Source organism: Salvia splendens, chromosome 11 (genome assembly GCF_004379255.2).
Source record: "Salvia splendens isolate huo1 chromosome 11, SspV2, whole genome shotgun sequence".
Classification (NCBI taxonomy): domain Eukaryota; kingdom Viridiplantae; phylum Streptophyta; class Magnoliopsida; order Lamiales; family Lamiaceae; genus Salvia; species Salvia splendens.
The window spans coordinates 31,023,773-31,039,860 of NC_056042.1; the positions used below are offsets into that span (position 1 = coordinate 31,023,773).

Below are 16,088 nucleotides of genomic sequence, written 5' to 3' on the forward strand. Positions count from 1 at the left end.
ATCATACCTAACAAGTTTTGCCTCTTCAATGTGCGAAACAAGGTACATCAAGCTTACACTACATACACATTTTCTCCCTATGTTATGTATATAATTCCGTTGTCATATGCAACTCAAGTCAACTGGTCTGAAGATTAAAGAATCCGATTTGATTTGATTTGATTTGATTTGATTTGATTTTCATTAATGTTATTGCTACTAATTATAAGAATTTAAGCTTATTTATCAACATGAGATGGTTAGTTTGGTAAGTTTATAATTCCCCCTAAATAAACAAACTTCAATCGGTTTTTTCGTATATGAATGTTTATTTATTTATATTCAAGTAATGAAGAAATTTTGCTGCAATGAGCTTTAGGGTTTAGATTTGGATTTGTTTTCGATTTTTTGTTTCATCAGTTCTGGGTTTTGATTCTTCATTCATGGACGCCGGAGGAAGAGGTGTGGATTCATGGGGTTGTTTTCGAAGTCAAAAACACATTCTTAATTAATTAACGATTGAGGCCGGAGATTCGTTCTTAATTAATTAATTAATGAAATAGCTAAGTATTGAATCTCGAACCTCTTAATTACAAATTACAAATTAGTAATACATAATGGAGTAATTAATTAGAATATCAAGTTTCAAATTAATTAATCCGACAATTTTATGATAATTTACTTAAATTGGAGTAATTAATTTGGCTAGTTGTTTCCGTAACTATATTAACTATCAATTAAGTTATTACTCAATAGTTAAATGGATTATTCATTATCGGATAAGACAAATGCAAGTGAAATGGTAATACGGGCACAAAAGTCATTTTGTATCTTATCTACTATTGTACAGCAGGCCAACCAATAGTATGTAATTGTATAATTAATTTTTATACTACAATTTAACTATATATGACCAATGCTATTAAACATGACCTTATAATTATGAAACAGCAAAGAAAGTGGTACTTCTTATTTACCCTAAGTTAAATCAAATTCATAGAATAAAATTAGCATTGTGAAATTCAACCAAGATATGCATAAGAAAATGGCTCAAACCACAGAAATTGTCTCCAAATATAAAAATTTACCATACTCGAAAAAAAAATGACTCCAAAAAAAAAAGGCCCAATTATATACAACGACTTTTCAAGTTAATGATCCGGTTTTCAAGTCAATGATCCGGTTTCCAAGTCAATTCATAAATATTGCATTTTTCTGCTTTTCCAGCAAACATGTTATATTCCACTAATTTTTTCAACTCACTATTCTTTAAATTTCTTAAAATCCGAATCCATAATAAGAGTGACTCCTATTATAGGACGAAGGGAGTATTACTTTTGGTAATGAAGCTCATATTCCACTAACTCAATCCACTCCGTCCCCTAATAATTGTCCACTTTAGTTCTAACACGGGTTTTAAGAAATATAAAAGAAAGTGAATTGAAAAGTTAGTGGAATATGAGTCTCACTTTTATATATTAGTTTTATAATAAAGTATGAGTGAAATGAATTAGTGGAATATATGGCTTACATACCATTTATGATAAAAGTGAAAGTTGAAAATTAATGGGGGACATACGAAAATAACAAAAGTGGACAATTAATGGGGGACAGATAGAGTATATAAAAGTATGCCTCACCTTACACTAACTTTTTTATATTCACTTTTCCTTATATTTCTTAAAACACGTATCGAGTCAATCAATGTCAATTAATTGGAACGAAAAGAGTAATCTTTTTAATTTTAATACAAAATTTTCCACTAAATATTATGTGGTCCAAAGTTTTAATTCTCTCACATTTTACGTATGCAGTAACAAACTTATGACAAATAATCTCAAGCTTATGAAATGCCTTCTGGCCTGTTCAGTTTCCCTTTTAGCCAATATTCAGATTTGTACCAACACTAGAAATGAGGCATCATGGCCAACCATATGAAGAATATTATATGGGGTTCACTTACCAGGAAATAACTCCAGATTTAGTGAATTGAATAATTTATTTAACACATACATATTACAAACTGATCAAATTAACCTCGCCTAAAAAATACAGAAGCAAATTAAAAAGAGGGGGAATTTGAAAAATTCGGGAGCAAAACTGTAATCTTCATTACATTTCTGGATTGGTGGGTGGGCCCAGACAGATTCAAAAACCACCTCTTCACCAAGATTTTTTTTTCGCTGTTTCTGTACTGAATAGTGCGGGCCCAAGCCATCTCTAGGGCAACACACAATTGAGTGAATGGAAGTGAACATTGGATTAACCTCATAAATGAGCCTATTTCTTGGCATATCTAATAAACTGAACAGGCCCTTTTACAACTACAGGATTTCCGATCCGAGATTATTTCCCTTCCAATAACACACATCTCTCTCTTACACATCCAAGGCAAAAAAGTCTCTCTCTCTCTCTCTGTTTCCATGGCGGAGGCTGCGGTGTCTTTCTTGCTGGAGCACGCGTTGGAAGTGGTGAAGGAGTACAAGGATGTGATATCCGGAGCAGAAAATGAGTTCAAGCAGCTCAACAACGAACTAAAACAACTCAAGGGCTTCCTCAACGAAGAAGCCAAGAAGTACTCCAAGGAGGATGGCCTCTTCAAGGAATTGGAGAGGCAGATACGAAACGTGGTGTACGAGATCGAAGACACAATCGATACTTGCTTGACTAAAGCCACCGAAGCCAAAGCCAGAACCAGGTCCAAAAAAATGTTGGCCAGGTTAAAGCCTACGAGCTCAACTAGTTTCAACCTCGCCCAAGAGGTCATTTCGCTTAGACTTAATAAAGTCAAGCCCTTGCTTGACGATGCCAAGCTCCAGTTTGCTAAGATGCAGACTGCCGATCGATCCTCACCCCTCCAAGATCAACGCACTAAATTGAAGAGGGTAACATCTTCTCAACCCATTTCACCCTCGATCTCTACTAATTTTCATCATTATTATGTTTATGGATTGTTTGTGTGATTACCTTTATTTTTTAGTGATTTTGAATATTTTGCAAGACACGTATAAAGTATACTCTATAGGTTTTAGTTTCTTGAGAAATGTACTACTCCATCATTTAATTGTTTTGGATATGAATACTACTAGTATTATTTACCTATTTTGAAAAAATCGTATGAATTTACTCCAACAGTAGACTTTGGTTGGTGTAATAAGTTAGTTCAAAATCATTCATTTTTCTTCTAGGAAACTTGTTCAAAGTTCAATGCTTATAGAGATATAGTGCATATTTTCTTGCAGGGTTGGATCTAGCACAAAAACTTTGTGTTTACTGATTAAACACTATTAAGAAAGATGCATAAAATGCCTTTATAGATATAAATTCCTTACTCTGCCCCTGCTTTCAAGTAATGATAATTTTCCATGTAAAGGTATTGAAGAAGTGAAAATATTGTTACATTTTGGCAAAACAGGATAAGCCGATCAGGGAACACGAAGTAGTAGGTTTTGATGGGGAGGAGGCAACCATAATTGAGTATCTGATGGAGGAAAAGATAAGCCTTGAAGTGATCCCAATCATCGGCATACCTGGTCAGGGAAAGACAACGTTGGCGTGGAAGGTTTATCAGAACGAAAAAGTATTCTTCAATTTCCCAATTCGCATTTGGGTTTACATCTCTCAGAAGTTCAACAGCAGGGATGTGTTCCTCCACATCCTCAAATCATTCGCCCCCAGTACAGACACATCTAAAATGGAGTACGATGATCTAGTTCAAACAGTTCGATCTTGTCTGGAGAAAGAAAAGTTCCTCCTAGTCCTTGATGATGTCTGGAACGTCGAAGCGTGGGAAGAGATCAATGGAATTTTGCCGCCTAAAAACGGGAAGGGCAAAGTCATCATCACCAGTCGAGAAGAGAAAGTGGGCTTTCGTTCTGCTACTGTTAAACCGCACAAGCTCAAGTTTCTTGATGAGGATGAAAGCTGGAAGCTGCTTCAGTTGGAGGTATATCAAAATGAGGAAGACTGCCCCAGCGATTTGAGGGGCTTCGGCCGGCATTTAGCCAACAAGTGTGATGGAGTGCCACTGACAATAATTGTCATCGGAGGTGTTATGGTCGACCAACTCGCGTCCTCCAAATCAACAGCAGTGACGAGAGAGAGATGGAAAACAATGGCGGATAACTTGAGCAACTTTTTGGAGAATGAGCAGCGGATAACAGGTGTTGTGGCTTTGAGTTACGAGAGGTTGTCGAATGACCTGAGAGACTGTTTTGTTTATATAGGTGTGTTTCCTGAAGATTATGAGATTCCGGTTAGATTGTTGTCGGGGCTATGGATCGCAGAAGGATTCATACTTCCCAAGGATGGAAAAAGCTTGGAGCAAATCGCGGAAGAGAATGTGGATGATCTAATATGCAGGAATTTATTGAAGGTTGACAAAACAAATCACGTGGGCAAAGTTAAAACATGCCGTGTTCATGATATGATACGTGCATTCTGCATAAGCAAATCCAAAGACCAGAACTTATTTCAGCAGATCAAACTCAACAAGCAAACAGGTCAACTTGAACGGCCGGTTTCTGATGTAGAACAATTACATCGTCTTTGTTTCCAGTCTGATCTCTCCAAGTTCCTGTCTGAAAACCCGAAAGGTCCACACATCCGTTCGCTTCTGTGTTTCTACGATCAATCTGTGGAGTTAGAAAGAAGACATCTAACAGTTATACCTGACAGCTTCCCTAAGCTAAGAATTCTAGAGTCGAAGTCAGTCAAATTTCCTGAGTTTCCTGGGAAAGTACAGAAACTCATTCATCTGAGGTACCTCACTTTGCATGTTGATAACCTCGAAAAACTTCCGAAGACAATCTCACAGCTATGGAACCTGCAAGTTCTTGTAGTTGAGACCAAGTCGCGTGTCATCACAATGGAAGCAAATATGTGGAAGATGATTTGGCTGAGGCACGTCAAGACAAAGGCATCTATCAAACTCGAGAGTAATTGGGATGGTGAAACAGGGCAAAACCTTCAAACTCTGGAGAGATTGTCGCCTGAATCTTGCACAGAAGCCGTCTACAAAAGGGCCAAAAATCTCAAAACCTTGGGGATTTCTGGGAATCTAGCCAACTTGTTTGGGAAAAACTTCCTAAAAGAACTTAGTCATCTTGAAAAGTTGAAGCTGGTGAACAATGTAACTTTCGAGGCAACATCTGATGATGCTTTGCATCTTCCTCAGTTGAATTGTTTCCCGCCAAATCTCAAGAGACTGACGTTAATGAAAACCTCCCTAGATTGGCAACACATGGCCACCTTGGCAATGATAAGAAAACTGGAGGTCCTCAAGTTGAAAGACAATGCATTTGTTGGATTGTCTTGGAATGCATCTGATTATAAATTCCCGAATCTCCAACTCTTGGTCATTGCAAACACAGATTTGGTTCTCTGGGACGCCTCGCCTGATTCTTTCCCTGACCTTAGAGTTGTTGTGCTTGAGAGCTGTGAAAGCCTCATTGAAATCCCACACTGCGTGGGAACACACCTAGAGAAGCTTGCTATTAAGCGTCTTCGCAAATCTGCAGTCGTGTCTGCCAGGGAAATTCGCAATGAAAAAGAAGGGAAACTGCAAGGCAAGTTTGCGGTTCCGTTCGTTTTCGAGCAGTGTCCAGTGTGTGAGAATATGTGATCTACAGCAACAACTTGTTTGGTAAGTAGCAAAATTTTCAAATGATTTGTAGGATAGATAATTTTTCTCAGGCAGGATTATTTTCAGTCTAATTCGTCTTTTATTTTTATTATTTTTCATGATAAGTTTACAATAAAAAAGAACATACTTTAGTCCGTTTTAATATGGATTCTCTTGATCTTTGCAGGCCGGAATAGGTTTGTCTCGCACTTTTTTTCATTATTTGAAGAATTATAAACTTTGGAGTGTTTGTGACATTGATTTGCCTATTTGGATCTTGTCCTATGGTGATTGAACAATATGGTTTCACCACTAATAATGATCGTTTGTGTGATCGTTTCTCATTTAATTAAATATGATCTGCTTATTTGCACTTGTTTCGTGAAAGAATATGCAAAGCTATGTATTTAAGAATCTCATCGTCCAACTCTGATGACTATGGGTGGAAATTTGAAACTAAATTTTTAATGAGCAAGTGCCCGCGCTTCTAAACTTGCAACTTGTTTTGACACAAGTTTTAGTGATTTTCAATTGATACATTTTGATTAAATTTCAATTATAACTAATGTAACATGTGTCATCTACCTTTTTCTCTTTACAATTCTTAAAATAAGTGTATGATAAAAGGGGCATATTTAATGACGGGACAAAAAATTATTTAGCATCGATATTTGATTATAAAAAATGTAATATAAATATAAGAGTTAATTATATGCAAATCCACTTCTTATTGCAAAGATATAGAACTAAAGACCAAATTAGGATTTTTAGAAGTTTTTTATGGATGAGATGAACTGATGTGTAAATAATTTCCACCTTCATCACAAACCTATTTTACTCCAACACAGGGCAAATATGTTATAACATATTTCGCGTACATTGTTACTTCATTCTAATAGGGTTATTACTTAATTCCAGTACATTGTTTCGCGGACAGAGACGTCAAGTCCATCTCGTCGACGTTGTGGCAGTCTCGAAATTCCAGCTATGACAACAAAATGAAGTGATAGCCTAACTGATTGGTGTAATAAGGGCATCAGCAGTGGGGCGCCCTAAGGCGCGCCCTATGGCGCGCCACGTCATCAGTTTTATCCTCCTTCCCCCCACCTGCATTGGGGTGCCCTATGGCGCGCCACATCATCATTTTATTGTTTGTTTAATTAATTTAAATGTTTTCAAATAACAAGTAACGAGAAAATAAAAAACGTCAAAATAACAAATGGCGACGCATTAATAAAAAAAAGTTACACCATTCAACTTACAAAAAAAACAACTAAGTCGGTGCAATTCCCAACTTTCGACGCAGCTCATCAACTAACGCTCAGAGATATTCAACTTCGTCGGGGTCGGTACACTTCTTGAGGGCCTTGTGCGTCTGCAATAACGTCCTCGCCATCGACGTTGTTGCCAACGACTCAAACGCGGTGGCCGTCTGGGTCGGGAGCGTTTCCGGGAACGGAGATGGGTTTGCAGCAGTCGAGGATGAGGTCGCGGCCGCCTTCCCCTTGGCCTTCGCAGCCTTGACGCCGGGAGGACGCCGGGAGGACACCGGTGTGCCGGAACTCCCTTCATCCACATACGTCCGGTTGAGGTCAACCGGGTGATTGCCGCTGCCGCTGCCACTGCTCGTGTAATCACCAGCTTCGGTGGTCTTCGTCCTCTTCGGCGCACCAGTGTGCAGAATTCCACCTTGGAACTTCTGCTTGTCCCTCAAGAGCGCCCAGATGGCCTCGTGCTTGAAGTCGCCGTACATCGACCAGTACGACAACAGCGCTTTAGCGCGCACGTCGCTCAAGCTCTCGCCGCTCCCCTGTGCCCGCGTGGACTTCTCGAACTCCGCCGCGTACAAGTTCACTTGCTTCTTCACTTGATCCCAGTGCTTGCGGAGTTGCTCACGTTTGCGCTTGTACGCGGGCGGTTTGGCCTCATTGTAGAGGCCGGCGATGCGCTCCCAGTGCGCGCCCTGCCTCTGGTTGTTCGCGAAAATCGGGTCTTCCGATATATCTACCCAACACCGGGCCAAAATGAGGGTTTCATCGTCGGTGTAGTTCGTACGGCCAGGGGCGTACTCATCGCAATTTTCGGGAGGCGGCAACTTCTGCGCCCGCTGCCGGTTCCGCTTCTTTTTGGCTGGGGCGGAAGCGGTCTCGGCGGGTTCGGGATCGGGATCGGAAGACGGCTCCATGTCAGACAACCCGTACGATTCCGTACTGAAATCGGGATCGTACTGGGTGTCGGCGTCGAACGAACGATATTGGCCGGGTTCTGTACCCGGCCAACGCGCCTCTCCGCTAAACATAGGACTATTGGGACTTGAATCCATTTCGCAGTAATTATGTAAATGTAATAAGTTTCGAAACTGAAATCGTGAAATGAAATTACAAATGAACTCTATTTATAAAAAAACGAAACCGCGTGCCATCGTCCGCGTCGATCGTTCGCGTAGCCCACAGTGGGCCGGACGATGGTGCGGACGATGGCCTATCGTCCGCGTAGGCCACAATGGGGCGGACGATGGCGCGGACGATGGGCATCGTCTGCCCTATACTCCGAGCCCTTAGTGTAGGGCGCGACGATCGTCCGCGGCCTATGTCACGCACCCGCAATGGGGCGGACGATGCGTGCCATCGTCCGCCCCATTGCGGATGGCCTAAGCACATGAAATTATGCAATAAACTATTTGAATGAAGCATGTGTAGAATGCGTTATAAACATCACTTTCAGGGCATGTGGTGCAAAGGTATAACCGCACCTCTCTGTTTCAAATAAGAATTCCGAGGACGAAATTTCTTAAGGTGGGAAGAATTGTAACACCCTAAAAGTGGGCTTGAATGAAAAACAATATTCAGAAAAGAATACCACTAGTCCCTAGTCATCTGATGTCTCTTTGAGATCGTAAGTAATACCGATTGGTATTTGTTGATTTTAGAATAGCTAAGGTTTAAGTTTTAAATTTTATGAAATTAATTTATGGTTATGCTTTATGGAGTAACTTAATTGTCAACGTGTGTTAATTGTTAATTAGTGAATGGTTAAAAACCATGAGGTAGAGTTTTGAGTTATTGGTAATTATTTGTGTTTGATTTGGTTAACAATATATTCTTATGTTGGGCTTTAGTTTCAATAAAGAATTATATAGATGTCCACCTTAAGTTTATATAGCCAAATGATGAATGAAAATAGCCAATTTACTTTCCTTTTGTCCAATTTCCTCGGCTAACATACACATAAGGGTTTTGGAACGGGTAGCGGGTATTAGGAAACTCTCAAATATGGGGTTACTTCAAAAATTTATAAGATATTGCAAATCAGTTAATTATTATTTAATTTTGTGAATTAAAATACGAAAAATAAATTACAATAACAAATGAAGTATTTGACTTGATATGATGCAAAAAGAAATAAATGTGCCTCTGGATTTGCGCTAGTTGATTAGTTGTGCGACCAAACACAAATTTCGAGTTTTAGATTTTTAAATATGTTTTGATTTATTTTTGAGAATAATAGTATTTTGGTCTTAAACATATCGCCGATTTACAATTTTGGTCTAAAACATTCCTTTTTTTTGAAAATCGACTCATAAACATATGAAAACGTTGTTGATTTAGTCATTTTTTACGGTTCCGTCAATACTGACGGTCAACCGTTAATTAGTGAAATTTTGACCAGATTGATAAATTAAAATAAAATAAAAAATTTTAAAATAAATTCTAAAATTGAATTTCAGTCACATCTCTCTTCCTCTCCCCCTCTCTCGCTGGCGGGCACCCAATTCATCACTCTCCCTCATCTCTCACATTTCTTCTTGAACGACATCTCAATCCCCGTACCCAATTCATCACTCTGCTCCATCAGCTTCCGGTGGATATCTTGGTAGATGCAGCCCAACGATTCCATGGATGATGTGAGGCTGCTGTGAAACCCCAGTTCTTGATTCGGGTGAGGATTGAATCCGGTTAATAGAGGAGTAGAAAGATCCAAGCTGTAGCAAGGGTTTAAGGAGATCAGGTACTCTCTATCTCCTCAATCTCGATGAATTCACTCTCTTTTCTGTCTCAATTCCAGCGGCCGCCTGCCCACTCTTTTCATCCGTCGTAGACGGCGTGTGGCGGCATCTCGCTGTCGTCCTCACGCTGTTCCAGCTCCGCCTCCTCTCTTTCTCTCTTTCAGTCTCGGCTCTCACTTGTCTTTCTCGTTTGTTTCCCTGCTCGCTCTCTCTCTGTGACGATTCGCCGGTGTGTGACCCGCTGCTTCCATGACCGATTAGCAGCTCTCCATCGAGGGGCTCCTCCAGACGGGGCTACTTCCAGCGTCGTCAACGAACGAGGAACACCGTTGTGGTCAGAGCCACCGTTGAGTCCTCCCTGTGCAATGAAACCATCTCCGTCCCCAAATTTCCTTCGGCTCGTATTGCGCCAACCACTCCTTACTCTGCTCTCTTCGTTCAATTTTAGACGTTGGGACAACGTCGGACTCAGCCGCCACCTGCTGCTCTCGCCTCCTCCAAATGAATGAGAGGTTAGAGAAGCTGCGGATGTGAGACTTGACGCTACAGTGCATTTCCAAACGGCGTTGTTGCACTTGTTGGTTTCTAGGATTACAAGAGATACAGCTAAGAGTAATACAACCCAAAAGAATGAATACAAGAGGGGAAATTGAACTGAAATGAAATTACAATTGAGAAATCGAAACAGTAACCGTGAACAGTTGTTTAGCCGAGTCGAGGAGGCTTCTTTCCGCAAGACGAGATACGTCCCGGTAGTGCTCTCGGTTTGACGTGTCGTCCCCAAAGATAAAATGGCTACGTCTCTGATGAAGCAGCACCGCAATCAACAGAGCTCCGGCGAACTGGATGGAAGAGAGGGCAAAGCTTTCGACAGAAAACAATGCAGAGAGAGGGAGAGAGCCTATGATGCAAATGCTTGTGAATGTTGTATCTAATGCAGTGGAATGACTAGCCTATTTATAGGCCAAGCCACCTTGCAGGGTCAACCAAGCCTTGAAGGCTCATTTGTAACTGTCGGCGGTTACAAGCTTGTGGCAGGAGTGTGCCTTTCGCGTGTGGAGCTTGTGGATTTCTCACGTGGCAGCCGCGTAGGCTTTGACTGTGCCACGCTTGACGTTGTGTCAAACCACTGGGATTGCTGACTCAGCGGTGGTCTAAAAAGATTACTACGGGTCCAGACCCGAGCCCAAAGACCACCCAAAGACCAATTGCCAACATCCAAGTCCAAGATCAAGATCGAGCCAGAGCCCGGGCACGAGGCCCGCTACCGCGACCACGGGCTCGGGCTCGGGCTCGAGGCGGCGGCGCGCGCGTGTGGGCTCTTTTACCCATCTTGGTCCACTATAATTATTAAGTAACATAAAGTCACTTAATTTAAGCATATTAAAAGATGTGACACTTCTCCAATGTAATATAATTAACACTAGTTAATTATTCCCTAAGCTCAAACTCAAAGTTTTAATTAAAAGCTAATCATGCCCAACTTTAATCCACTATTTCTCACTCACCGGAAATCGGATTTGAGAAAGTGGATATACTACATTTATCAGCGTAAAATGTAGATCGACGCTATATCATTTAATTTTATAAAATTAGATGTCTCGTCACATTTATTATTTGGTCAAAATTCATTGACCGGACATATTTTATTCCATGATTTCTACAATCCCCACATGAGTGGAAATAGCCAAATGCATATGCATGCAGACACAAGCTCAACCCTCGAGAGGTGATTCCTAATCGAGTATCTTGCCCTACTCGGTCTCCTTGAGAACTCAATCTCCTCGAGATCCTTTAGGAATCATTAAAAGTCATAGACTTAGCCTCACCACTAGGCAAGCTTTCCAACACTCTATTGCTCTATAGGGAATAGATATAGTTGAGTGTTTCTCATGAACTCTCATAGCTTAGTTGTCCCTTTGAACCAAGTTCTTGGGATCTCCAGTCATCATGGCTGGGTTACCACTTTGATAATTCTTTAGTTTGTGGATTTCAAACTCATTCCCTCTAGCAACTTATTCATTTGATCACGGTTTAACTCTTTGGTTAGCGGATCCGCTAGATTATCAATTGACTTTACATAGTCAATTGTAATTACCCATGTTGTGATCAAATGTCTCACGGTGTTATGTCGTCGACGTATATGTTGAGACTTACCATTATAGAAGTCATTGTTTGCCCTTCCAATAGCCGCTTGGCTATCGCAGTGGATCAGCACTGGTGGACAGGTTTAGACCAACATGGAATATCTTCAAGGAAGTTCTTAAGCCACTCGGATTCCTCACCAGCCTTATCTAAGGCAATGAACTCCGATTCCATTGTTGATCGAGCTATACATGTCTGTTTTGTGGATTTCCACGATACAACACCACCTCCAATAGTAAAGACGTATCCACTTGTTGAAAGTGAGTCTCTATTGTCGGATATCCAATTTGCATCACAGTACCCTTCAAGTACCGGGGGTATCTCGAGAAGTGTAGCCCATGATTTTGAGTATGTTTTAAATATCTCAAAACCCTCACAAGAGCTCTTCAATGCTCCTTGCTTGGATTGCTCGTGTAACGACTTAACTTGTTCACGGCACAAGCAATGTCAGGTCGAGTGCAATTAGTCAAGTACATAATGCATTCGATGACTCGTGCGTACTCTTCTTGTGCAACGGGCTCGCCTTTGTTTTTGCTCAAGTGAACGTCGAGTTCAATTGGAGTCTTAATCGGTGCGCCATCATAGGCTTTGAATTTATTCAATATCGTTTCAACATAATGTGATTGTGTTAAGATGATTCGATCAGACGTTCTTAGAATCTTCATTCCAAAAATTACATCGGCTAGACACATGTCTTTCATGTCGAAGTTTCTCTTTAACATGGTCTTTGTATCGTTAATTACTTGAGTGTTACCACCCAAGATTAACATATCATCAACGTATAAACACACTATAACATGAGCGTTATTAGTGCTCTTGATGTAGACACATTTGTCGCACTCGTTGATTTTAAATCCATTTGATAACATCACATTATCAAACTTCAAGTGTCATTGCAATGACGCTTGTTTCAATCCATATAGAGACTTTACGAGTTTGCATACCTTTTTCTCTTATCCAGGTACTACAAACCCTTCGGGTTGCTCCATATAAATTTCATCTTCTAGTTCACCATTTAGAAACGCGGTCTTTACATTCATTTGATGAATCTCAAGATTGTGCAATGCAGCAATAACGAGAAGCACTCGGATAGATGTAATCCTTGTTACAGGTGAATAGGTATCGAAGAAGTCATGTCCTTCCTTTTGTTTAAAACCATTTACTACTAGTCGGGCTTTATACTTATCCACTGTTCCATCGGCCTTAAATTTCCTTTTAAGTACCCATTTGCAACCTAGAGGTTTCGCACCTTCAGGTAGATCTACCAACACCCAAGTGTGGTTTAGCAAAATTGAATCAATTTCGCTTTAAACAGCTTCTCTCCAATGTAGCCCATCTGGGCCATCGAAGGCTACTTTTATAGATGTTGGTTCTTCATCTAACATAAAAGCAATGTAGTCAGGACCAAATGTTTTTGGTGTTCTGACACTACTACCACGTCTTAGTCCTGTATCATTTGGATCAGGCCTTGCACGCTTGCGCGATTCAGGTTCCTCGTCCGCTGATTTAGAACTAGCGGCTTCTACTTCAATTTTTGTCTCAGAATTGGTTAAGACTTTTTCCTTGTATTTTCGAGAAATACAGCATTCCTTGACTCAATTGTTGTTCCTACTGTAATAGTCGATAATTCAGACTTGTGAACAACAAATCGATATGCACTACTATTAAGTGCATATCCAATAAAGATGCAATCAACCGTTTTAGGTCCGATTGTAACTTCTTTGGGAGAAGGAACCATCACCTTTGCCAAACACCCCCACACTTTGAGGTATTTGTAGGATGACTTCCTTCCTTTCCACAACTCATAAGGAGTAACATCTTTTCCTTTGAGAGAGATTTTATCCAAGATATAGTCGGCTGTCAAAACAGCTTCCCCCACATGTTATGTGGTAATCCTGAAGTCAGAAGCAGTGCATGCATCATCTCTTTTAGAGTTTGATTTTGCGTTCTGCAACACCATTAGATTGTGGTGAATATGGAGCAGTTGTTTGATGAATTATACCACTTGCGTTGCATAACTCTTCAAACGGGGCTTACATATTCGTCTCCTCTATCGCTTCGAATTGTTTTGATTTTACAACCAAGTTGATTCTCAACTTCGTTCTTATAATTTTTGGACGCTTCTATTGTTTCATCTTTACTAAAAGATAAATGTTGCAATACCTTGTGCAATCATCTATGAAAGTGATTAAGTACTTTTTACCACCTCTAGTTTGCACCATCTTTAAATCACATACGCCCGTGTGAATTAATTCAAGGGTTTGTGCTTCGTTCAACCGAGTGAAACGGTAACTTAGTCATTTTTACTTCAAGACAAATTTCACATTTATCTTGGGTATCCACTTCATTAGCCTTTAGCAAATCTAAATTCACTAATCTTTTAATGGCTTTTGAATTTACATGTCCCAATCTACAATGCCACAAATTTAAACACTCAGTCAAGTAAGAGGAAGTAGATGCTTTATTATTATTAGCCAACGGCTTTGCAACACTGCGAGTTGCCACACTAAGCTTGAAAAGTCCATCGGTTACATAACCTTTTCCGGGTGACTTTCCAAACTTATACAATGCAAACCTATCAGACTCAAATACAAGTTTAAACCCCTTATTAACTAGTATTGATCCTGACACTAGGTTCTTGCGGATGTCCGGGACATGCAGTACATCCTTCAAAGTGATAGTGACGCCAGACGTCATCATGAGAATCACGTTGCCAATGCCGAGAACTTCGGACAATGCTTGATTCCCCATGTTGATCTTCCTTCCTTCAACCGCAGTGTAGGAGGCAAACTTGCTCCTATCTGAGCAGACATGAGCAGTAGCGCCGGTGTCGATGTACCAGCCACCCTTGTTATCAACAAGGTTAACTTCTTCAATGACCACAGCAATGAGGTCGTTTTCATCCCAGTCTTTGAACTCCTTCTCAACGACGTGGGCCGCCGGCTTCTTCTTCTTGCTGCGGCAGTCCTTGGCAAAGTGGCCAGTTTTGCCACACTTGAAGCATTCGCCTTCAAATTTCTTTGCAGGATGCTTTCCCTTCCCTTTATCCTTTTGACTTGGGCGGGGGCGTTTGTTGGAGGGACCGCCCCGTTCCAACAGATTGGCTTTGGCTTCAAGTGGGCTAAAGCCCTTGACCTTTTGGTCACTTTTGCGTACATCAGCCTCAATGCGCAATTTCACGATCAAGTCTTCAAGGGTCATCTATTTCGCTTGTGTTTGAGATAGCTCTTGAAGTCCTTCCAACTAGGAGGAAGCTTGTCGATGATCGTGCACCTTAAGAATTTGTCGGGCAAGGTCATCCCTTCAGCCACTAGTGCGTGGATGATCATTTGGAGCTCTTGAACTTGCTCCATGATGGGTCGAGAGTCGACCATCTTGTAGTCCATAAATTTGGATGCTACAACTTGTTCAGTACCTGCAACATTATCTATGCTATACTTTCTTTCTAGGCTTTCCCACATCTCTTTTGATGTGGTTACAACGGAGTATACATTGTACAAACTATCATCTAAAGCACTTAGAATTAAATTTTTACAAAGATAATCTCTTTTTCTCCAAGCTTCATAGTCCGCCATGACTTCGAGCCTGGTCTATTGATCGCTTGGCGCGGGCGGCTCGTTTTCTGCGAGGAAGTTGGCGACGCCCAATGTTGTCAAGTAGAACAACATCTTTTGGTACCACCTTTTGAAGTCAGATCCTCCAAACTTTGGTGGCTTTTCGGCAGGTGGCATCATTCTTGGTGCCAAAGGTGCCGAACTTGGTCCATGGAAGGAACCAATTCCGTTGCCCCCAAAGGAGCCAACAACGTGGTTGGGCATAGAGCTCCCACCATTCATGTTGGGCATAGAGCCCGCCATGGTCGTACCGGCCCCGAAGGAACTAGCACCCGCGTGAGACCCGAAGGCCCCAGCACTCGATCCATTAAAGGATCCGAATGAACCCCTAAAAGTGGAACCAACCGATCCACTCGAGGTGGATCCACCAGTGGGTCCAAGGGGGTTAACAAACTCTCAAGGGGTTGTTGATGAAGATGGATAGAACCCGGGGGTTGGCATCATCGATGGAATCGATGACGCGTTGAAAGGTCCAGTGGTCGCCATGGTGGAGGAAATGGCAGTGGCGGTGGCGGCAGCAGCGATGTTGGATTCAGTCGACATCTCCAGCAAAGGTGTTAAAAGTTTCGAAAGTGTTAAGTTCAGTTTATAGTCCAAAATTCCTTCAAAGGCAAGTTATCTCTTCGTGCGATTGTTGGTTTCTGGGATTACAAGAGATACAGCCGGGCGTAATACAACCCAAAAGAAGGAATACAAGAGGGGAAACTGAACAGAAATGAAG

The 16,088-nt window shown here is 41.2% G+C and overlaps 1 protein-coding gene across 1 annotated transcript; it reads left to right on the top strand.

Annotated features, from left to right (window-relative positions):
- The first annotated feature begins 2,266 nt into the window (after nt 1-2,266).
- LOC121755799 (putative late blight resistance protein homolog R1A-10) lies at nt 2,267-5,975 on the top strand. The gene is made up of 3 exons (XM_042151196.1): nt 2,267-2,864; nt 3,395-5,623; nt 5,790-5,975. The coding sequence occupies exons 1-2, from the start codon at nt 2,403-2,405 to the stop codon at nt 5,600-5,602; spliced, it is 2,670 nt and encodes an 889-aa protein (XP_042007130.1). The 5' UTR covers nt 2,267-2,402; the 3' UTR covers nt 5,603-5,623; nt 5,790-5,975.
- The last annotated feature ends 10,113 nt before the right edge of the window (nt 5,976-16,088 follow it).

Coding starts and splice junctions, on each gene's coding strand:
- LOC121755799 (XM_042151196.1), top strand. CDS start 2,403: ATGGCGGAGGCTGCGGTGTCTTTCTTGCTGGAGCACGCGTTGGAAGTG. Junction 2,865..3,394: donor AACGCACTAAATTGAAGAGG/GTAACATCTTCT, acceptor TTGGCAAAACAG/GATAAGCCGATCAGGGAACA.